The following is a 16,280-nucleotide window of genomic DNA, read 5'->3' as shown; positions in this document are numbered from 1 at the left end:
CATGTAGACCATAGGTGTCAAACTCAGGTCCTGGAGGGCCGCTGCCCTGCATGTTTTCCAAGTCTCCCTGTTGCAACACACCTGATTCAAATGAACAGGTTCAATGGCAGGCTTGCGCAGAGCTTGCTGATGATCTGATCATTTGAATCAGGTGTGTTGCAACAGCGAGACTTGGAAAACATGCAGGGCAGCGGCCCTCCAGGACCTGAGTTTGACACCTATGATGTAGACCCTGCGTGCACCTCTCCTCCGTTGAATTTTAAGGGAATGAATGAGAGGAACCACTCCATTGACCGTGAAGCAAGTATGTCGTGTTTACTCCCACCACGGCGCAAATGCCCATTTCTAACTGTGCACGTCTATGAGAATAGCATGAAAAGAAGCAAGAAAAGTCCATCCAACCCCCCAGTTACACTGCGCTTTGTGCTAGACTTGCAGCAGGCATGAAAATCAAAATTAATTACTTCAAATTGTCTGCCCAGACATTCATCTGAAGGTCTACGGGATCCAAAAGGGATTCAAATTTTGCATCAAGACAAATAAATGAGATAAAGCTAATTAAACATGGTGAAATAATATTATTGTATCCTATTAAAGAAATTACCTTTTTGATGACAAAACGAGGAATAGATGAATCCTCAGAGGAGACATCAAATATTACGATAACAATAATAATTCAGTTAATCAGATGGGTGTGGCGGGGGGGGGGGCAGAACTGCTCTGTGAAGAGGATTATTTTATTTGATTTTGTGAAACCAGAAACAGCGGTTAAAGATTTGCATAATCGGACGTGTAAGGACCTAACAAACTCCAAAGCAAAACACAATAGAAAAGGTTTTTCACTGTTACATTTGCAAAGGACACATGTACATTTACAGTGCTACCTCATAATTCGAATACATCAATTATTGTGGAAGAAATTTGCCAATAGCCATAGGCTAGCTGTTACAGGCTAGATGGTAACACCAAGCTGCTACATGTGTCGTTTTATGTATTTTGTGTTTTACTTTAACATTTTTTAAATTTATTTATATGAGTTGAATTACAATGTTCACTTGTATGATAGCTAATTTGCAGTGTTAAATTCTTTTTCGAGAGACGGTTATTTCAGTGTTAACATCTGTTCATACTTGTGTAACTGACAATTTAGTGTTAATTTATTTTTATTCTTATGTGAAATTCATCATGTAATAAAATTGATTGAGGCACAAGTGACATCAATCAATTTCAGAGTGATTTAATCGTGTTTTACTTTTTTATTTTGTCAATAACAAAATGCTTATTTTTACACTTTAGTTGTTAATGTACAACTTCTGAACGACTGTGCATTTAATACCGCTTTTTGATAGCGACAGTGACTTTGGAACAGGTTAACTCAATTTCCTTTATTACCTGTGTGGAAAAAATGCTTAGATGGTGGTTCACCAGAATTGTCTGTGCCGACTTTTCTGTTTTTTATGTTTTAAATAAGCCTTTAATAATACCTTTGTGTGCAATTCATGACATGAAATCAAATAGAAGGAGAAATCCTGACATCCACAAGATCCTTTTTTTTTTTTTTTGTGAACACATCCGCCACCCTTTTCATCTCATATCCTCTGGTATATTATTCCCAGTTTCCATCACATCCCATATATGTGCAAAGCTGTGGAGCGTATGACTTTGGCCAAGGACATGAAGCAGTTAACAGTTAAGACACATCTGTTCTCTGCGACATATTTTAAAACACACAGTGGATTTGGCCGAGAGGGAGCACGGGTGGATCACATCAGACACGCTGCTTTTAGATCGGCGTGTTGGTAGGTGTAAATGTGAGCGAGTCCTGAAGTTTCTCTCTTGCATGTAATGTTCAACGCGTCCTGAGGGTGCGTCGACACAAACAGGGAGATAGATGAGGAGATGGTGAGGATGAATGAGCTTCGTTCAAAGGGTGGAGGACTTACAATTAATTTTAACACTTGCTGCTAATGGTAAATACAATATGGTATATGTGAAAGAGCATTACGCCTCCCTGATTCCACATCCCTGGGGAGTTGTACATACATCCTCATTACGACCAATGTCATTTTAATCATGTTGTAATTAATTGGGCTTTAATTTGAATTAAACAGTAGTGCAGCATAATGAGGTGCAATGGGTATTGGGTTGTTGTTCCGTGCCTCTGAGAACATGCTGATCAACACAACCACCAAAGAACGAGAGGTGATTTTCTTAGGTTGTACTATAGGAGAAAGCAACAGAGACAGCTATTGGCCCTATTTATGGGATCGACGTCTCACAAGTGAAACCTTACATTTCCAAAATACATTAAAAATAGCTAGCTGCGGTTAATATACACAATATTATTTGACCACTGCGGGACAAATAATATTTTGTATTTTATTATCGTCTCAAAATTTTTAGCAAATGTATTATTTACTCAAACAGTGCATATCTACAACTATTATCACCTCTCGGTATAATTTTGTCAGGAATATTTCGATTTTGTCAGGAACATTTGGCATCTCAGCCAAAGCAATGAAAACACACACCACAGGAACTATTCTGAACGATTTCAATATTTTCTTTTTCTGAAAAGTTTCGCGGGACGAAATCATGACAGCAGATTTTTCTTTTCAGTTTTGATTTTTTCAATACGATTTCGTGACACGGGAGAATTTTACTGCTTAATTCATATTCCACAATCGCAATATTAATCACAATACCCCCCAATAAGTGGGGCCAATAGAACATACCGTATTTTCCGCACTAAAAGACACACCTAAAAGCCTTCCATTTTCTTAAAAGCGCACAGTGAGCCTTAAAATCCGATGCGCCTTGTGTATGGGCATTACGGTAATATTTTAACCCCAAAATGGCTCCTTTCTAGAAACACGCTGACAATGCAGAGCTCAAAATTAAGGCGATCAATTTCACAGTTGAACACGGAAATAGAGCAGTGGCAAGAGAGTTCAACGTTAACGAGTCAATGTTATAACTTGCTGTTGGTTAAGTGAACTGTGTCGCTGCTTTATTAACATCTGATCGTCGCGATATAAATCAGGTTGTAGTGTAGTGTAGTGTAGTGTTCTGTTGGCATTTCCTTGAGCGTAGCTGCATCTAGTGGATGCATTGTAGATTGCGTCTTATAATGCGGTGTGTCCAAAATATGAAAAAAATTACAAAATAGGCCATTCACTGAAGGTGCGCCTCATAATCCAGTGTGCCTTTTAATATGTAAAATACAGTAATATTGTAAAGACAAACTTTTTGCTCGAACCATAAACATTTATATGACAAACACCTTTACAATAGGTCATAAATATAAAGCAATCCAATGAATAAACGGGAAGTGAGGTGGAATCTGAGCTTGCCTTCTTGTGCCGACCTTTGATAGCATATTCTTACGCCACTGCACAAATGAGTTTAATTTGTGTGTGTTCGTTGCATTTACACCCATGAAATGTCGTCTATAAGTACTGTCATAAACTGGGAGCTGTATTAGTGTCATTTCAAACAGAGTATGATCATTATTGTATCGACCACCGTTTTAAATTCTTCAATTGGATGTATTAGATTGGCACAAAATTCTAGCCACCTTTAAAAATAAATCTACTATGGAGGGTATGTGTTATTTTACCCTCTCTGTGTGTCATTGGTAACACAGTGATGGTTGAATGTTCCAAACATCTGCACACCCAGAATTCCATAAAGCAAGAGAAAAAACAGCAGGAAGATAGACACACTCCAGATTTGCTCCCCAGAGCGCCTGAAAAAAAAAAAGAAAAGGAATTTAGACAAACATTTTTTTTAGTGGTCTCGTTCTTCATCCACAACCAATTTTGACAAGAAAAAAATGCTCAGTTGTACTTAAGAATGTTCGTGATGCGGGAGCGGGGAAGCTCAAAGCGGAAGTAGATCCTGAAGGCTCGTATCATAATGAGCGCTCTGGGGATTCTCAGCATCCCCCATGGAGACATCTGATCCACAAGCTCCGCTATCTCAAACACCTCAAAACAAAGAGCAGCGGATGCTTGAAACAGTAACGTGCCTTAAGTAATGCTCTCTCAGCAAATTTGAGGCAGTGACAAAATACAAGTGCAGTAAAAATAGTAAATGTCGCAATATACCTGCAACACCAGGGACACCCAGATGAAAAACACCATGAATCCATCAAACATGCACCAGCGATCTTTCACATACGAGTTATCCCCCTGTGTAGAGAGCAGGAGGAAATGGCAATGGAACAAATCAACAGTTAACACTACAGAAACAACAATGTAACACTTTTAATGATGAGAATCAGCCCACGGCTTTCCTTTGTAACTCAGGCACACACACACACACACACACACACACGATAAAACCTCTCTTATAAAGAGCAGCCAGGAGCTTGTCAGGAATTAACACCCAGCTCATCAAGCATCAACAGGTTATCATCAACAAACACACAGAGATGTAATCGTGGAAAGAAAAAAAAAGTATTTAAAGAACAGTTCTGTTAAAGCAGGGCTAAGCCCACACATTCAAACAAAAGGTAATGGTAATGACTACATCCATTTATTTTCTCTACCTTTTGTTTTGTTCAGTGTTTGAAGATGCTTAGATCTTATCCCAGTTCAGAGACACTGCGATGTTGGCTGTTGGAGTTATCTCCTTGCCTTTGAAAAGTAAAAACTTTCGGTGCACCTCAAACAGGACTCGCAACGAACTATTGAATATACTGTACATTGTACTTATCAAACATCTGAAAAAATGTGCTTATTTTTCATTTAGATGGCACCCCAGCAGCTTGTAATATTGACGGCGGAAACTGACTGTTAAGCCATCTGCCCTTTCCTGTGGAAATGTGTTGCCATGCAGATTGAAAATTGTTGCTTTGAAGAAGAACAAGACAATGTCAGCCATGTGACGTTGAACAACATCCATAAAAAGGTCAATTACAGGAACCCTGCACATTGATGAGTGTCATGGGAAATATATATCATTCGTACAGCATTATATTTGCTTCACTGGCTCGGTTTTGGAGAAAAAAAATACAATATGCTATAAACCAAATATCTATTTTATATGATACACACACACACACACACACAATAGGTTTCTCTTAACCAAATCCTAATACCAATCCTTTTTTTGACTCACCCACAGAGCAAAAAACAAACATAAGAATGTGTCAACAGGTAGATATGGTCCTACTCCTATATGAGTAAATCTTCAGATGTTCAGCATTCCGCCCATGTGGGGAAAATGAGAAGCAACCTGTTTTCGACACGATAAGCCAAGGAAAATGACAAAAGCCCCGAGGTATAAACAAAGTGAAATGTCAAGGGGACATTGGGTTCAGAAGGAGAATATGAGGAAGAAAGACTGCAAAATAGCAGAGTGTTAGATAAACGCCATAACAAACAAAATCAGAAAATTGACTTGTTTGTTCATGCACTCACATATTCCAGTATAAATGTCATAATTTAAAGTGAATCATTGGGGTCACATTAAATCAACTTTTAAAGACAATTATGATTTTTTTTTTTTTATTAGAATGAAAAAATTATTTAGTTAGGCTGCAATGCTGTTTTCAACCATTGGTAAATTACACTGTTTCCTCATCTGCCTCCTTTTTTATTACGATTAACATGCCAACTTAGCTGTCCTCACTTATTATAGCAGCCAGCTGTTCCTTCTGTTTAACCTTACCTGGCTCCCACTAAAATGTATTACTTTTTACTGAATACTCCCATTGATAGATCCATTTTCCGCTAGTCCTCAGTAGGCTCGCGTTTTATGGCCACCGCACACTGAGCGATGTGTCAAAAATCTACCGGACACTTGCGCAGTGTGCAGAATGATGTCACAAGATTTCACAAGTGGATGAGTCACATTGAGACTTAAGAGGCGGGGAGCGCAGCGGCCCAGGTTGGTCCCTCCGAACCAATCGTGTGTGAGCCTGTCTTTCCGCCGAACAGAAGCATATGAACGCAACGTACGTGTGAAGTGACGATGATCAATGTGTTGAGCAATTCACATTAGTTTTCACGGCTACCATCAGACTTCTTTATCAATACACGAGCCGCTAATCACACTTAGGGCATGGCAGCCGGCTTTGGGGAGTCGCTTGCTCAGCCCATGGCCGTAGCTAATCATTTGGGGCCCAAGGCAAACATTGTCTTCATTTTCATTTGAACACTTCCAAAATGTCTACCAGTATAAATAACATTTAGTTGTGAACAAAGTTAGCTGGTCTAAACTCTGAATAATAATAATTTATTATATGCAGTTATTATGATTATATATCTGAATAAATACTTGATTTGCTAACTTTACAACTAAAGTTAAATTTAAATAAAATTCACCTGTTCGTCACAGTTAAATTAATGTTGTAGTGCTGGTCGCTACCTTGATAATTCCCCTGATGTGCATCTTGGCGATCATCTCAGCCGTGTAGAGGAACATGAGCAGCGTGTCGAGCGTGAATGTCACATACTGCAGGGGCGGGTAGTGCTCAAATGTCTTGGGTGTGTTCATGCACACTGAGATGACGCTGATGATGGCGCAGGCTCTCAGCAGGGTGTGCACCCACTACAAGAAGTTGTGAGAGAGTTGGCATACTTTCATCTCTTTGGTGAGTTGTGTATTTAAAAGGGAAATCAAGACAGCAAAGTAACCAAAATACATTATATCGTGGAATTTTTATTGTATTGCAGTTTTATTTAGCTGGGTGATAGAGTGACTAATTCCTCATTACACTTGTATGATAGTTAAGCTTTTTTTTTTGTCATTGAAACATTGCCTGCACAGTTTATAATTACAGTATTTCCTAAGGGACCTCAGCCAGAGCCACAGAAAATAGAGCGTTTCATGACAGACAAGTTGATCAAAGTGCACCTACTGGCTTGTTGATCCAGAAGATGTCTGCGCTGTCTGCTAGGGTCTCATCAGGCCCAAAGTCGGTCATGGGCTGGGTCTCGACCCTGGAACTTTGTTTCCTCTTAAGCATGCTTGGGCTTGCTGTGCTATACAAAGAGTGGATCTGACAAATAGAGCAAGTAGACCACATAGTGACCAAAGCTACAACAGGGAAGCCACAACATTCTGTGTTTGCATTCAAGTCCGGACAGCATTACGTGAAGTTCAGGTCAACCTTAATTAAGTTATAAAAATTATTAAATAATATTTAGTTCAGCTCAGAGACATGCCAGTTGTGAAAAAAAGATGATAACATTTTAATCCCCATGAAATCAACATTGATTCAAGTGTTAGCTGATTGTTACATTTAAGTACACAATCTAATCTAATGTAGTTATCGCTGTGCACACAGGAAGTCCGCTAAACTCTTTTCTTGATCATTTGACATTTCACATAAGGCTGATAAAAGGAAAAAAGGAGGAGTCTATTTAGGATGAGTCAATTATTTAGTACAGTTTAGTACTGAAACCGTAATTGAGAATTTAAGGTTGGCGTTTTTTTAGATGGACTCAGCCACCAAGCGGCACCATACGTTTTTGGCTCTTCACAGGGAACAGGACTGTTGGGGGCCTGGTGTCTACGAGCGGAGACACCACTATTTGAGGAAATGCGGTGATTCAGAAGAATCACAGAAGAAAAAATACCCGGACTTGAACTGCCAGAACAGAGTTGCCTTTCGAAACGTGTTCAACACTTGATGCGTGATGCTATCAGTTACACGACAAAGCACACATGAGACATGGGACAAGTGTATTCACACTGGAACATGTCCAGCAGCTTACCATGTGACGAGATCACGCATGATCATCATCCAAACGTATAAGTGAGTGAGAGTGAGCTTGTGTGTGTGTGTACAGTGGATAGAAAAAGTTGTGGTGATTTTTTAAATCCACTGCGCAAAGTGAAAAGAGTATGTACAGGTGGTGTGAGCATATGAACAGAAGAAGAAGAAATGACACTCTGAATGGAGACAAAGCGCACATACCAAAGGGAAAAGTAAAGCTGAAATTGCTCCAGCACTGCACATAACATGCGATCAGGCATACCCTGCAAATAACACACAACAGTTAGTCAACATCATGGCTTATATGGCAAACATTTAGACTAAACCAACATCTACATTACGCTCAGAGAGACAGGAATGCCCACCACATCTGACATCAAGGCATATATGCGACACAACCTGTGAATGGGTGACCGAGTGTGGAGGAGGAAGACGGTGCGGACATAAAGGCACAGTTACTCACTGTGAGGCTCCTCATTGGTGCGTTCATCCCAGGGCACAGAGAGGTGGAGGGATCAACCGGAAAGAGCGAAGATGCAAAATGCAGGAGTTTCCTCAGGGCCTCGATTTGCTGTGGCAGCAGTCAGTGGTGGACACAACGGTACAAAAAGGGAGTGGGAGGTTATTCTGCATTTCAAACAGTTTGAGCCATGGTCATTAAAAAACACAAAGTAATGAAATTCCATTGCAGTGTGATGTCCCGAAACTGTAAAAACAGAAGTCAAAAGCCTGTGGCATTATGGGAAAAAAAACCTTGTGGTGTTATGGGAAAATGCTGTTTCTTGCATTTAGCTTACAAGTACGTTCGAACGTATTTGCGAATACCATATTTTCCGGAGTATAAATCGCAGTTTTGTCATTGTTTGGCCGGGTGTGCGACTTATACTCTGGAGCGACTTGTGTGTGAAATGGTTAACACATTGTACACATCACATGTTATTTTCAAATTAAACCACAAGAGGGTGCTCTCGGCCTGTGTTGATACTTTCCAGGTTGGCGGTAACTGAGAAAAACAACTGACGATGACTCTGACGTAAGCGACGTAGAAGAGGAAGCGCTGCATCTTCTACCTCCGGAGTTGGCGGAGTTGTTTAAAGGTGACACCGAGCATGAAGATTTCATTGGATTTTGTGATTTGGAGTGACGCTGATGGTTTGGTAAATTTGTTAGCATGTACAGGTACTTTGTGCTATAGTTGTCTAAAAAAAATTCTTAATATGTTACGTGAACATACCAGGCACATTCACAGTTCGTTGTTTAAGCGTCATGTAACGTTAGCATATTGTACACTTATTCAGCCTGTTGTTCTCTAGTTTTATTTGACATGTACAGTATGTTTTTGGTGTTAGATTTTATCAAATAAATTTCCCCCAAAAATGCGACTTATACTCCAGTGCGACTTATATATGTTTTTTCCTTCTTAATTGTGCATTTTTGGGCTGGTGCGATTTATAATCCGGAGCGAATCCGAAAAATACGGTAAATTGAAATGTACGTGCGAGTATAGTCCTCCCCTGAGATGAAGATGTGAAGCGTGTAGACTCAGTGGCCAAAATGCATGTGAGAACCTGACACGGTCACATTAGTGCTGTGTCATTATGGAAAAAATAACCATGACAATTATTCTGATTGATAGTAAAATCACAATTAAAAAGATGATAATTTATTCACTTAAATTTTTTTAAATCAACGACCAAAATTCAACTCCTCAAAACTACCATCATTGCCTCATGCCCATTCATCCCTGCAAGTATACAACACAATAAATTCAAACTTTATTCATAAGGAGCATTTCACAACAGCTGCAGTTGTAACGAAGCACTTTACACATAACAATAACACAATTAGAAAGACTGTGGAAACATCAAGTTATTCTTAAACATGCCATTCTTTTTGTCAAGTACAAAATGAACTTGTAACTATGCTGTGAAAGTCAGGCCTCTTCCATTTCCAATCTGCTGCAACCACACCTTTGTCGCATTGCATCTTTGCACACATTCAACCTGTGAATAAGCATCTCCCTTATTTTTTAATTTTATCTCATTTATTTTATGTTATTTTGCTGTTATATTTTTTATTTTCACAATGCTGGGGATTTACTGAGCTATCCTGGGGCCTCAGATATCGTATTCCGTGCCATATCATGTGGAAATGTGTATTGTTACAACAATGAAAATTCCTTGAATCCTTGAAAATGCAACTTTAAATACAATTTGAAAGAACAACCACAACACACGTTTGTAACCAAGCAAAATAAGAATATAATAAAATAATAGCAATAAAAACAAGAAATAAAAATAAATATCGGCTGTTCCTGCTGTGCGCGTATTGGCCTCTGAGGGGCAGTGTGGGGTGGTGCATGCATGCATGAATCTACACTTATGATGAGAAAAAAAATAGAAGAGGAATGTCTGCGCACTATTAATATAACACGTTTTTAGAGATTGGCAAGAATATATTCTTTTGAGTACTATATTGCGATTATAGTTGCATGTATGTGTTCCCACAGCGTCTGTGTGTGAATATTTATTTGAAGAAACATCACTCCCAGAAGTCGAAGCTAATTTCCCATTAGTATGTCAATATGGATTTTATATTGACTTTAGCATTAGCACTGGCAATGCTCTGAAAATGAAACACGTGCTGTCTTGAAAAATACAACGCGTGTAATTCTTTTAGTTGTGTGTTTACTTCTCAAGTACACTCCAAATAGGGTGTCGTTAAACAGTTTAAAGCATGCTCAGTGAGGGAAGAATAACAGATAAGAGCACACACTTGTTACGCAAGTAACATTCAGATTCAGATTCAGAAAACTTTATTTATCCCCATGGTACATGGTACATTCAGGGTACTTTCACAACGTCGGGAAGTTGAAATACTGTACACCACACCATTTAACACATAAATTATTTTTCTTTGATTATAACGTCTAGAGCAGCCAAAATTGAAATCATGATTCAATTTCAATTAATTTGTCCAGCCCTCGATGATGTTGGACCCTGCAGTTAGGGAGACAACAAAGTAACTATGATTGCTTTCACAGTAGAACCTCTAAATTCGAATGATTTAAATCAAAAGTCAAACAATTTGGAAAATGACCACAATTTCAGAAAATTATTACTCAAAAGTTGGACAAATCTTAGCGAATCTTGGGGACGACAAAAGCAAATTTTGCTTGAGTTCAAAAAGCATCTAAAGGATGAACTGCACAAATGTTCTCTCTTCAATGTTTTTGTGATTCAACTACAGAAAGTTAAAGTCCAAAATGCAACTTATTGTGACATAGCCTAAGCATCTGTGTTTTGGCTGCTCAGTGCACTCTTGACAATTTATCAACCGAGAGTCACAAAAAAGGCAAAAACAAATCTGAACATGATGACTGGAAAGTGAAAGATGACCCTTGTTTGTCTTTGCATTTAAACCGCACTCACATTTAGAAACAATTAAAGCATGTGATTATTGCACTTAACATATAGAGATGTGAGAAAGAGTGACAAGAAAATCACAGGGCCTAGCTGCTATTATGTGGGAGGACCGGTGGTGAGAACTACAATTAATTTTCCATTTGAGGGAGAGAGGACATGTTCCATGCAGGCAAGATGCAATCACATTGATTGTAAGTCTTGAAGTGTGTCCAGGGTTTATTTCTCAACGTGTGCAACTGTACATAACGACAAACACTAGAAAGTACATGTGCACAAATCTTGAACTGTCCAACCAAAGTTTTCATAAAAGCTGCTCTATTTTTGGTGCACCTTCCATACATTTGATGAAAAAAAGAGGAAAGTGGTATACTCTGCTCAGGCTGCTCAATGTGATAGGGATCAAACAAGGATTTTATTTCAAAAGAGGAACAAACAATATTTTTGAAATAAGTCAATATCTCCCCTTGTTAAATCAGTTAACTGCAATTAATAATGGTTTTTGAAAAGCTCAGTTTGATTTCACCGGTTACATCCAGGCCTGATTAGCGCCAACTTTGTTGAATCAAGAAATCAAAGCCTAAAGGACCTCAAAAGGAAATGCATCGGTGCAGTACAAATCAAGAACAAATAAGATTGTTTGAAGTGATTGTAATCTATCAATCTGGAAAAGGTTACAAAGTCATTTCCAAGGCATCTGACGACAGTGAACCACGGTCAGAGTCATTATCCACAATTGGAGGAAACTGGGAACGGTTGTTAACCTTCCCAAGGAGTGGTCAGCCAAACAAAGTTACTCCCAGCCTCACTGGCCTCAGTGAAACTCAATGATTAGTGCATAAAAAAATGAAAAAAAAAGAGTGGGCAAAAAATGGCAACGGACAAAAAAACAAAGGACACAACACAAAGGATTGACTCACACTTGCCAAGAAACATCTTAATGAGCACCAAAACGGGAGAAATATTTTGCAAGGTGACAAGACGTTTTTTGGAAGTCGGTGACCCATTACATCCTGAATATGAGTAACACAGCATTTGATTAAAAAAAAAAAAAAAGAACATCATGCCAACAGTCAAACAGACCATCACGGTCTGGATCTACTTTGCAAACAAATCGGGGACCTGGGCCACTTGCTGTGATTAATGGGACAGTGAATTCCACTGTCTATCAGAAAATGCTGTGGGTGAGAATCCAGTCATCAATTTGTGCCCCCAAGTGTAAGAGCTCTTGGTAAATGGGAAGTTCATACTAGAAAACCCTCCGATATGAGTGAGTCAAAAAAATTCTGTCAAGAGTCATTGGGCCAGAATTATTTCACTGAGATGCAAAAGTCATCTCCAGCTAGGGCTGGACAAATAATTGCTATTTAATCAGGATTTCGATTTTGGCTTCTCATGATCTTTAAAATGTTACAATCAAAGACAAACAATTAATGTGCAGAACGGCGCGGTGCGTTTACAAGTTCCAGCCATTGTGAAAGCACCCTCAATGCAACGCTTGCTTTGCAGAGCAAACATGTGGTGTTTGTGAGCGTTCTTTCAGCTGCCTAATAAGATAAGATGAGAAACCCTTTATTGTATCGCAATGGAGAAATTTGCAATCTGCAGCAGCAAAATTTGGAGAGAAGAAAGTAGAAAAAAAAGAAAAAAAATTATAACACCCAATTGGAGATTACTGCAAAACTAAACACACCACAAAAAGAATTACACGCATTGTATATTTAAATGCAAAACATCCTCCATTTTGAAAACATCGCTATCGCTCATGCTAAAGACAATGTAATTTCCCATTCAATTGCTAACAGGAAATTAGCATTGACTTGAGGAGTGATATTCCTTCAAAAAAGACCCATTCACACACAAGGCTTCTTTAAGGCTTCTTCACACTGCAATTGAAAGGTTAATTGCTGTTAGCACTCTGAAAATAGTCCGTCAACCCCTCTCTTACTTGATGGGCCTTCCTGACGTCCCTCAAACAAGGCATTTTTAAAATTATTATTTGAATGCATGCCGTAGGGCGACTTAATCCTGGAAATACTGTACTTAATTTTTCCAAATATCTGGGCCGGTCCTGTGCATCACAACCCCCCCATTTCCTCACCCATCGATGGTTGCTTTGTGCGACCTGACTGACGCGCCCAGCCACGTTTCGGGGCACAACATCATCAACATCAAGGACAACTTTTCAGCGCATTATGGAGGTGTGAAGACATTTTGTAAGGTTTTGCCAAACCTAAAACCTCAATAAGTAAAATTGAGTTATGACTTGAAATCATACCACCACATATCCAGTTAGTCAAACTTAATTCATACAGCACTTTGCATACTTGAACATGCAACTCAAAGTGAATTAAAAATCAACTCCAACCCCACACCACCTGTCCACAAGAACGCAAACAAACGCAAAACAAATAATAGGCAATGGAGCAACGGCCCATCTGGGTCCGGAGCAATCTACTAAACACAAATTAATACATTTCGGGGATGTAGTGTGAGTCCATTGTTCAACATCCACAAAGCTGCCCTACAAGGTTACTGGCAAAAAGCTCCACACAATCATGGATTCCAATTAGGAAATGTGCGCCCATGCCGAGATGAATGACACCAAGACAGCCAAGGTTACTATGGAAACGCATTAGCGCTAACGCGCAACATTGCCTTGGAAACAAGCTGAGCACGGGATGAATATCAAATAAAGGATCGACGAGTGTACTTAACTACCCTTCCATAACGTCTGACAATCATGTCAAATTGCACGTTAGCAAATACACGTGAAAAGAAGTCAAGGCCTACTATGAAGGATGCTACAGCTCCACTTCCGGTGCACAACAAGCTAGCAGGTGGCAATTTCCACACGATCCAAATGCAAACACAAAGGCAGCACTGGGTGAACGTTAAAAGAATATTCAGTTTCATATTTGAACAAACGATAAATGACTTACGGCAGCGGTTTTTTTCCCCCTCATCGACCGTGTCTCATCCCGTCCGTGACATCAGCTGTTTTCATCCGTTCGCCTGTGTGCGTGCGTGCGTGTACGCGTGTACACGTACGTGGGGCTCACGTGGGAGACGTGTGTCCGCGCGCGTGCGCGCAGCCTACAATCTCATCAGCAGCAGCAGCAGGAAGAGTGGCGCTGGGCCGTCTCCATGGTAACACACGACCAGGACGGCCAAACTCCACACGCTTGAGACAACTTTCAATTAAACATATTATGATGATTATTATTATGTATGTTAAGCAAGGATATTTTCTTTCTGTATTTCAGGAGGGTGACGATGTGGTCAGCCTCAATGTTTTTTTTTTGTTTTGATTTTCATAATCTTCTAAATCGCGGGATACTGTATAACATTTTAGTGGAGACATAATCCACACTGAAAAAAGAAAACAGGGATTGAACGTTAAAAAAAAGAAGTAATCCTCAAGTCAATATCCAAGCTTTACTTGATTAAAAAAAAATATATTCAATTGGTGGAACCTGAAATTTTTACTTTCAAGTAATGTTATTTACTGAGCCAAAGAAATGATATTATTTTTTGTTTCCCAAATTTAAAATAATTAAATTGGATGAATTACATTTAAAAAACATTTCATCTTAACATTAATTTTTTTTTCCTTAATATAAACCAAATTTGTAAGTTGAACAAAAGTATATTTTTTAATTTGTCATAATGCTGATTTAAAAAAATAATGCTTGAAATACATTTTGAGTAACAGGCAAAGTAAGGCCAAGCACAGAGTAGAGAGCGATACGGGAGTGGACTTTCACTCCCGTATCGCTCTCTACTCCCATAGGAAAAAAAATGTCCCAGTTCCACACCATAGTAAAAAAATTAATTAATAATCCTGCTGTCCCATACCGTCCCAGTGAAAATGAGTTTCACTCCTTTCCTGCTCCCATTCAGAATTACTCATATTTTTGGAGTTCAGCCCCCCCCCCCCCAAATTAGAAAAAAGAAAGACAACACCTAAAGTTGGATGACACGGTGGACAATTGATTAGCACGTCACAGAGGCTCTGGCCTTTCTGTGTGGAGTTTGCATGTTCTCCCCATGGGTTTTCTCCGGACGAGTAGCAACCACGGGTCATGTGCCACTGAAACAGGAAGTATGTCACAGTATCTAAAGGGGTTTCCTCAATGGCACTTACTGGTCGCGGTGAGTCCAGAGAGTGGCTTTTGTGGTCGCACAAGGACTTTTTTCTATAGGAGTGGGCACTGTAATGCTCCCGATTTCCACACATAATGCAAAGATCCTGCGCAATCCTCCAGTCATATTCCTCCTGGGAGAGGCAGGTTCTGCTGACTTAGTTACATTGGTTCTTTCCCAGGCATAGCAAGCATCTCGGCGTTGGTGTAGGGCTGGATGACCAAAATAGGAACAGTGGCATGATTGGAAGAAGGGCGAGCAGGTTTGGCGTTCCGCCGGCATTCTCTGATGAGAATGTCAATCTGAATCACTCAGGAGATTAACTGCTCAAGGAGACTCGGTTTCATTCCAAATCAACAGCTGATGTTGGAGCACTTCAGACAGTCTGCAAACAAAAGCTGTCATTTGTCCAGTTTCGTTCCATCCGTTCTCAAAAGCTAGAATCCTGAGTTCAGTCACATAGTCGGCAGCTGACTGAAAGCAATTTGACCGATCAAGACTAAGCATCTCAGAAGAGAAAGAAAAACAATTTTAATGTCTCTGACCTTTATTCACCCAAGGAATAGGCCCACCTCCCTGGTCTTCCCTGAACCAAGTTAATAAGAAAAACTTGGTGCGAGCATCTAATATACACAAGGTTGCTGTTGGAAAACCAAGGAACAGTTCAGAGGGAATCTGCCACTAGCTCCTACCTAACATTACCGATTGTAATATTCGGGGTGATGGAATGTTGGGTTACCCGATGAGAAGACGAAGCAGTATCGGATGAGATGCTCTCTCCCTGATTGGAGCTTGGGGATGGGTTGGAGCAGTTGATGACCTCTGTGAGGAAGTACTGGGTGTCCGCTGGGTTGCCACTGACTTGATGATGGTGGCAAAGTTTTGAATATAGTCCAGAACGCGTGCGCATGTCTGCCGAGCAGTGACGGTTGTTGGGAAAGTTTCAAAGACAGTGCAAAAATCACAATCTAAAAAAAATAAAA

At 39.7% G+C, this 16,280-nt stretch overlaps 1 protein-coding gene across 2 annotated transcripts in view; it reads right to left on the bottom strand.

The window, feature by feature from the left end:
• The window catches only part of nalcn (sodium leak channel, non-selective), a 66,984-nt gene extending 52,802 nt beyond the window's left edge, over positions 1 to 14,182 (bottom strand). The window contains exons 1-8 of one of the 2 annotated variants that reach the window (XM_086123886.1): positions 14,094 to 14,122; positions 8,193 to 8,300; positions 7,931 to 7,992; positions 6,869 to 7,009; positions 6,376 to 6,558; positions 4,110 to 4,193; positions 3,850 to 3,989; positions 3,620 to 3,748 (exon numbers count right to left, since the gene is read on the bottom strand). In XM_086123886.1, the coding sequence (XP_085980012.1) occupies positions 3,620 to 3,748; positions 3,850 to 3,989; positions 4,110 to 4,193; positions 6,376 to 6,558; positions 6,869 to 7,009; positions 7,931 to 7,972 (719 nt within the window). In that variant the 5' untranslated portion in view covers positions 7,973 to 7,992; positions 8,193 to 8,300; positions 14,094 to 14,122. Of the gene's footprint in view, positions 1 to 3,619; positions 3,749 to 3,849; positions 3,990 to 4,109; positions 4,194 to 6,375; positions 6,559 to 6,868; positions 7,010 to 7,930; positions 7,993 to 8,192; positions 8,301 to 14,093 lie in introns of both variants that reach the window. The other variant, XM_086123885.1, reaches the window with a different exon arrangement.
• Positions 14,183 to 16,280: the final 2,098 nt, after the last annotated feature.

The sequence above is a fragment of the Hippocampus guttulatus genome, chromosome 11 (genome assembly GCF_054856545.1).
Source record: "Hippocampus guttulatus isolate MCC_2025c chromosome 11, RoL_Hgut_1.0, whole genome shotgun sequence".
In the NCBI taxonomy this organism is placed as follows: Eukaryota; Metazoa; Chordata; class Actinopteri; order Syngnathiformes; family Syngnathidae; genus Hippocampus; species Hippocampus guttulatus.
The sequence above is the reverse complement of the archived record's forward strand: the minus strand, read 5'-3'. Positions and strand labels throughout refer to the sequence as shown.